The sequence below is a fragment of the Ornithorhynchus anatinus genome, chromosome 1, assembly GCF_004115215.2.
Source record: "Ornithorhynchus anatinus isolate Pmale09 chromosome 1, mOrnAna1.pri.v4, whole genome shotgun sequence".
NCBI lineage: Eukaryota > Metazoa > Chordata > Mammalia > Monotremata > Ornithorhynchidae > Ornithorhynchus > Ornithorhynchus anatinus.
Window position 1 is genome coordinate 184,078,295 of NC_041728.1, and position 7,886 is coordinate 184,086,180.

The 7,886-nt window shown below is 56.0% G+C and overlaps 1 protein-coding gene across 1 annotated transcript in view; it reads left to right on the forward strand.

Moving 5' to 3' along the window:
• Positions 1-6,030, forward strand: part of MARCO (macrophage receptor with collagenous structure) — a 51,348-nt gene extending 45,318 nt beyond the window's left edge. The window contains exons 10-12 of the mRNA XM_029069196.2: positions 1,496-1,540; positions 1,789-1,962; positions 5,865-6,030. Coding sequence (XP_028925029.1) covers positions 1,496-1,540; positions 1,789-1,962; positions 5,865-5,995 — 350 coding nt within the window. The 3' untranslated portion in view covers positions 5,996-6,030. The remainder of the gene's footprint in view (positions 1-1,495; positions 1,541-1,788; positions 1,963-5,864) is intronic.
• Positions 6,031-7,886: the final 1,856 nt, after the last annotated feature.

Genomic DNA, 7,886 nt, shown 5'->3' on the forward strand with positions numbered 1-7,886 from the left:
GAGAGGTTGGAGTGGAACAGAGAGGAGGCTGGAGGGGAGGCAGAGTGGAGCAGAACAGAGGCTGGAGGGGAGGAAGGAGTGATGGAGAGCAGAGGCTGGAGGGGAGGCCGGAGGGGAGGGTGGAGTGGAACAGAGAGGAGGCTGGAGGGGAGGATGGAGGAGAGGATGAAGTGAGGGAGAGCAGAGGCTGGAGGGGAGGATGGAGGGCAGGGTGGAGTGATGGAGAGCAGAGGCTAGAGGGGAGGTTGAAGGGGAGGGTGGAGTGAAGGAGAGCAAAGGCTGGAGGGGAGGCTGAAGGGGAGGATGGAGTGACGGGTGACGGAGAGCAGAGGCTGGAGGGGAGGATGGAGGGGAGGGTGGAGTGAGGAGTGACGGAGAGCAGAGGCTGGAGGGGAGGATGGAGTGAAGGAGAGCAGAGTCTGGAGGGGAGGATGGAGTGGAACTGAAAGGAAACTAGAGGGGAGGCAGAGCGGAGCAGAGGGGAGGCTGAAGGTGTGACTAGAGGGGAGGACGAAGTAGAGCAGAAAGGAGGCTGGAGGGAAGGCAGAGTAGAGCAGAGCAGAGGCAGGGTGGAGACTGAGTGGACCGCAAATGGGAGAAATGAGGGCTTAGTCAGAGGAAGCCTCTTGGAGGAAGTGGGATTGGCATCGGTAAGCATTTACCAAAGACCACAAAAGTATAAGAAGCAGCACGGCCGAGTGGCTAGAGCCTGGGCCTGGGAGTCAGAAGGACCTGGTTTCTAATCCCGCCTCTGCCACGTATCGTGACCTTGGGCAAGTTACTTCACTTCTCTGGGCCTCGGTCTCCTCATCCGTCAAACGGATGTGAAGTGCACGTGGAACAGGGACTTTGTCCAACCCCATTTGCTTAAATCCACCCCGGCACTCAGAACAGTACCTAGCACATAGTAGGTGCTTTAACAGATAGTACAATTATTATTATTATGTGATGAGACATGTCCAAGGTCACACAACAAGCAGTGTGGCTTAGTGGATAGAGCACAGGCCTGGGAGCCAGAAGGTCATGGGTTCTAATCCCAGCTCCGCCACGGGTATGCTGTGTGACCCTGGGAAAGTCAGTTCACTTATCTGGGCCTCGGTTCCCTCATTTGTAAAATGGAGATTAAGACTGGGAGCCCTAAGTTGGCAGGGACTGTGTCCAACCTAACTTGCATCTACCCCAGTGCTTAGAACAATGCTTGGCACACCGTAAGTGCTGGACAAGTACCGTAATAATGATTACTACCAAATACCATTATTATTACTATTATTATTATGTGAAGTGACATGTCCAAGATCACACAGCAGGCAAGTGGCAGAACCGGGATTTGAACTCCCAGGCCCAGGCTTCCTTCCTCCCTCCGGGCTGCGCGACTGGGTGGGGGGCCGGAGCGGGGGTCCCAGGGCCTGGGGGTGGTTGTGAGGAGAGCGCTCAGACTAGGTGACACAAAAACCTTCCTACTCGGACCGGTGGTTTCTCCCCCTCCCCTCCACAGGACCCCCAGGGCAGCCCGGGATCAAGGGGGCCACTGGAGCCCCAGGTATGAAGCGCGTCTGCCTGGAGCCTCTGCTCCCCAAGCCCCGGACCCTGCCCCCGCTCAAGACCCCAGACCCGCCCCCCTCCCTCCCAAGACCCCCAGCCCTTCCTCATTCCCCCCCGACACCCTCAGTCCTGTCCCTACTCTCCCCCCAGGTCTCTGCCCAAGACCCCCAGCCCTCCCTCCGCTCCCCCGGCCCAAGACCCCCAGCCTGCCCCCGCTCCCAACGCCCCCCAACCACCATCCCACAGGGTCCTCGGGGTATAGCGTGCGGATCGCGGGCGGAGGCCGGCGGGGCCGCGCGGAGATCGAGTACCAGGGCATCTGGGGGACCATCTGCGACGACGACTGGGAGGCCGTGGACGCCAGGGTCTTCTGTCGCATGCTGGGCTACAGCACCGGATCCGCCGGCGTCCCCAGTCCGGGTGAGAGGGGCAGCCGGAGGGGGAGCGGGGCCGCCGAGTGAGGTGCTGAGCACTGTGCCGAATGCGAGAGGGACAGAAGAGTCATAAGAGCACAATAGAGTTAGTAGGCATGATCCCTGCCCTCGAGGAGCTGGCAGTCTACTGTGTGCAGAGCACTGTGCTGAGCGCTTGGGAGAGGACAATAAGAGTTAGTAGACACGATTCCCTGCCCTCAAGGAGCCGACAGTCTAGAGGGAGCAGCAGATCGTAAAACACATTTCAAGTAAGGGAAACAGCAAGTATAAAGGTAAGTATATAAGTGCCATTTGGATAGGGTGACTTTTCATTCCTCCGATCGTATTGATTGAGCGCTTACTGTGTGCAGAGCACTGTACTGAGCACTTGGGAGAGGACACTACAACATTAAACAGTCACATTCCCTATCCATGAGCTGACAGTCTAGAGTGGGGGACACAGACATCAATACAAATAATAAAAATGACAGATGTGGACATAAGTGGTGGGGGGAGGACAAAGGGAGCGAGTCAGGACGGTGCAGAAGGGAGTGAGAGATGAGGAAAAGTGGGGTTTAGTCTGGGAAGGCCTCTTGGAGGAGGTGGGCCTTCAGTAAGGCTTCGAAGAGGGGGAGAGCAATTATCTGTCAGATTTGAGGAGGGAGGACGTTCTGGGCCAGAGGCAGGACGTGGGCCAGGGATCATTGGTGGCGAGACAGAAGAGCTGGAGGCCCAGGGAGAAGGTACAGCAGAGGAGCGGAGTGTGCGGGCTGCGATGGAGAAAGAGAGATGGGAGGTGAGGTAGGAGGAGGCAAGGGGATGGAGGACTTTAAAGCTGCTGGTGAAGCATTTTTGTTTGATGCAGAGGGTGATGGGCAACCAGTGGAGTTTTCTGAGGAGCGGAGTGACATATCCTGAACATTTTTGTAGAAAAATCATCCGGGCGGCAGAGTGAAATCTGGACTGGAATGGGGAAAGACAGGTGGCAGGGAGGTCAGCAAGGAGGTTGATGCAGTAATCCAGGCGGGTTAGATGAGCGATTGTATTAACGTGATAGTTGTTTGGATGGAGAGGAGAGGGCAGGTTTTAGCGATGTTGTGAAGGTGGAAGCCACAGAATTTAGTGATGGATTGAATATGAGGTTGAATGAGAGAGAGCAGTTAAGGATAATAATGATAATAATAATAATAATGGTATTTGTTAAGTACTTTGGGCCAAGCACTGTTTTAAGTGCTGGGGTAGATACAAGGTAATTATTCATTCATTCATTCAATAGTATTTATTGAGCTACTATGTGCAGAGCACTGTACTAAGTGCTTGGAATGTACAAATCAGTAACCGATAGAGACAGTCCCTGCCCTTTGATGGGTTTACAGTGTAATCGGGGGAGACGGACAGACAAGAACAATGGCCCAGTCTTAATCCCCATTTTACAGATAGGGTAACTGAGACACAGAGAAGTTAAGTGTCTTGCCCAGAGTCACAGAGCTGATTAGTGGTGGAGCCGGGATTAGAACCCTCAACCTCTGATACCCAAGCCCGGGTTCTTCCCACTGAGCCATGCTGCTTCTCTATCACCAAGGTTTACTGGCTTGTGAGACAGGAAGGATGGTGGTGCCGTCTTACAGTGATGGGAAAGTCAGGGGGAGGACAGGGTTTGGGTGGGAAGATGAGGAACTCTGTTTTGGACGTGTTAAGTCTGAGGTGATAGGAAGACATCCAAGTAGAGATATCTTGAAGGCAGGAGATGTGAGACTGGAGAGAGAGAGAGAGCTCGGGGCTGGAGAGGGAGATTTGGGAATCATCTGTATAGAGGTGGGAGTTGAAGCCGTGGGAGCGGATGAGCTCTCCGAGGGAGGGGGTGGAGATGGAGACTAGAAGGGAACCCAGAACTGAGCCTTGAGGGACCCCCACAGTGAAGGGGCGGGAGGCAGAGGAGGAGCCTGCAAAGAGGACGGAGAATGAGCGGCCGGAGAACTAGGAGGAGAACCGGGAGAGGACAGTGTCCGTGGATAATATTTCCAGAAGAAGGGAGTGGGTCCACAGTATCATTCATTCAATCATATTTATTGAGCGCTTACTTTGTGCAGAGCACTGTACTAAGTGCTTGAAGGCAGCTGAGAGGTGGAGGGGGATCAGGATGGAGTAGAGGCCGTTGGATTTGGCAAGAAGGACATCGTCGGTGACCTTTGAGAGGGTGGTTTCTGTGGAGTGAAGGGGTACAAACCCAGAAGGGAGAGAGAGTGGGGTGGAGAGGTGAAATGTTTAGTCAGGGAAGGCCTCTTGGAGGAGGTGTGATTATAGGAGGGCTCCGAAGGAGGGGCGAGCAGTGGTCTGTCGGTTATGAAGGGGTTGGGAATTCTTTCCAATACTGTCCTTTGCCCCTCTGAGAAGTCTGTTAAATCCTAGTTTCCTCAAGCATGGAAATTTCTTCCCATGGTTCCTCTGTCTCTCTCTCAAATACTCGCTCAATGTTCCACACACTAGGGACTCAGCAAAGTGCTCCGCACAAAGTAGGTGCCCAGTGCGGCAGGCAACTGATATAGCAGCCTAGCGTAGTGGCTAGAACCTGGGCGTCAGAAGGTCATGGGTTCTAATCCGAGCTCCGCCGCAGGTGTGCTGTGCGACCTAGGGCGAGTCACTTCACTTCTCTGGGCCTCCTCTGTAAAACGGGGATTGAGACTGTGAGCCCCACATGGGACAGGCACCGTGTCTAACCTAATTTGCTTGCATCCGCTCAAGCGCTTAGTACAGTGCCTGACACATAGTAAGCACTTAACGAATACCCAAAATTAGAGAAGCAGCCTGGCATAGTGGATAGAGCCCGGTCCTGGGAGTCAGGAAGTTATAGCTTCTAATCCCGGCTCCACCACTTGTCTGCTGCGTGACCTTGGACAAATCACTTCACTTCTCTGGGCCTCAGTTCCCTCATCTGGAAAATGGGGACGGAGACTGTGAGCCCCGTATGGGACAGGGACAGTGTCCAACCCGATTTGCTTATATCCAAGCCAGCTCTTGGTACTGTGCCTGGCCCATAGTAAGGGCTCAAAAAAAATTGTAATTATTATTGTAAGTGCCCAGGACAGGGCTCTGCACAAGCTGACAACTAATACAGCACTCTGCTCTACTGGGGGCTTGCAGGGGCTTGCTCAGGCTGGTAGAGGCTCGCTGCAGCTTGTGGAGGCCGGTGGAGGCCGGTGGAGGTTCAGCGGGCCTGGAGGGAGGCTCACTGGGGCTGCTAGAGGTTCACTGGGGCTGGTGGGAGCTCGCAGAGCTGGTAGAGGCTCGGCGAAGGCTGGCTGGTGGAGGCTCGCCGGGGCTGGTGACGGTCGGTAGGGGTTTGCTGGGGCTGGTGGGGACTCGCTGGGGCTGATGAGGGGCTGCCTGGGGCTGCTGGAGAGGTTAGCTGGGGCTGGTGGAAGGTCCCTGGAGCTGGTGGGGGGGCTGGCTGAGGCTGGTGAAGGATGGTGGAAGGTCCCTGGAGCTGGTGGGGGGCTGGCGGAGGCTGGGGGAAGGTCCCTGGTGCTGGTGGGGGGCTGGCGGAGGCTGGCGGAAGGTCCCTGGAGCAGGTGGGGGCCTTGGCTGAGGCTAGGGGAAGCTCCCTGGGGCTGGTGGGGGGCTGGTGGAGGTTGGCGGAAGCTCTCTGGAGCTGGTGGGGGGCTGGCGGAGGTTAGTGGGAGCTCCCTGGAGCTGGTGGGGGGCTGGCGGAGGTTGGCGGAAGCTCTCTGGAGCCGGTGGGGGGCTGGCGGAGGTTGGCGGAAGCTCTCTGGAGCCGGTGGGGGGCTGGCGGAGGTTGGTGGGAGCTCCCTGGAACCGGTGGGGGGCTCGCTGGGAATGGTGGAGGCTGGAGGAGGCTGAGCGGAGCCGGTGGAGGGGGGGTGTGACGCTCCTCCCCCCGGCCGCCCCCAGGCACGGGCCGCATCTGGCTGGACAACGTGCAGTGCAGGGGCACCGAGACCACCATCTTCGAGTGTCCCAAGCAGCCCTGGGGAGACCACAACTGCAACCACAACGAGGACGCCGCCGTCAGCTGCTCCTGACGCACCCCCCGCCCCCCGGCCTCGCCCCCCGCCCCCACAAAGCCACCGGCGAGGCTCTGTGTGTGGGTGTCTGTGTGGGTGTGGGTGTGAGATGGGGTTGTGTGTGAGTGTAAGTGTGATGGGGTTGTGTATGTGTGTGGGTGATAGGGTTGTGTGGGTGAGTGTGATTGATAGGGTTGTGTGGGTGATAGGATTGTGTGTGTGTGAGTGTGATAGGGTTGTGTGTGTGTGATAGGGTCGGGTATGTGCGTGAGGGTGATAGGGTTGTGTGTGTAAGTGTGATAGGGCTGTGTTTGTGTGTTCGTGTGTGACTGTGAGTGTGATAGGGTTGGGCGTGTGAGTGTGATAGGGCTCTGCATGCGTGATAGGGTTGGGCATGTGCGTGAGTGTGATAGGGTGGTGTGGGGGAGGGTGATAGGGTTGTGTGTGGGAATGTGATGGGGGGTGCGGGAGTGTGAGTGTGATAGGGTCGGGTGTGAGCGTGAATGGGATAGGGTTGTGTGTGTGATAGGGTGGGGGATGTGCGTGAGTGTGATAGGGTGGTGTGTGTGCGTGTGATAGGGTGGTCTGTGTGAGGGTTGTGTGTGTGAATGTGATAGGGTTGTGTGTGAGTGTAAGTGTGATAGGGTTGTGTGTGTGGTTGAGTGTGATAGGTCTGTGTATGTGGGTGAGTGTGATGGGGTTGTGTGTGTGCGTGTGGGGCGGTGTCGATTGTGCATCCGCGTGCGGGTGCGTGTTTGTGCTTGTGTGAGCGAGGGGGTCGTGTCCCTGTGTAGATGTGAGGGATGGTGTTGTGTGTCCGCGTGGATGTGGGGAAGGGAGTAGGTTCGGGGTGTCAGTGTGTAGGCACGGGGGCCGGTGTGTGTGTGTGGAGTGGAAGAATATATTGAATGAAGGAACGGATGGATGGATGGATGGATGGATGGATGGATGGATGGATGGATGGATGGATGGATGGATGGATGGATGTGTGTGTGGAGTGTGTGGTGTGTGTGTGCAGATGTGAGGGACGGTGTTGTGTATCCTCGTGGATGTGGGTAAGGGAGACGGTTCGGGGTGTCAGTGTGTAGGCCCGTGGGCCGGTGTGTGTGTGTGCAGATGTGAGGGACGGTGTTGCGTATCCTCGTGGATGTGGGTAAGGGAGTCGGTTCGGGGTGTCCGTGTGTAGGCCCGTGGCCCGGTGTGTGTGTGTGTGGAGTGGGAGAATATAGGGTGAGTGGAGAGTGTACACTTATGTGTGCGCTTGTGTAGAATGGGAGCATGTTTGGGAGAGTGTGTGGTGTTGTGTGGCGTGTGCGTGTGTCCCCTACCTTGGCCCGAGGGGTGTGATTACAGACTCCTCCATCCCATCCACCAGGCCCCTGTACCCCAAGGCTTGGCTGGGCATTTAATAAACGCCCCCCGCATGTGGAATAAGGCTCCTGTCAGCTTCATTGCCCGCCCGGACTGAAGCCAGTCATTCATAATCATAATGACGATGGCATCGGTTAAGCGCTCACTATGTGAAGTGACTTGGCCAGAGTCACACAGCTCCCACCCTCCCCTCAGCACTGTGCTCATTAGCATATATTATTTATTACTCTATTTATTTTCCTGATGAGGTGTCTACCCTCTTCATTCTTTTTATCTTGATGATGTTGTCTTGTTTTTGTTTCGTTGTGTTTTGCTTTGCTGTCTGTCCGTTTCCACTGTGAGCCCGCCGTTGGGTAGGGATGGTCTCTCTCTGTTACCCAATTGTCCCTTCCAAGCGCTTAGTCCAGTGCTCTGCACCCAGTAAGCGCTTAATAAATACGATTGAAGGAATGAAGGAATGAAAGGTGGCGGAGCGGGAATTCGAACCCATGACCTCTGACTCCCAAGCCCGGGCTCTTTCCACTGATTAGACTGTGAG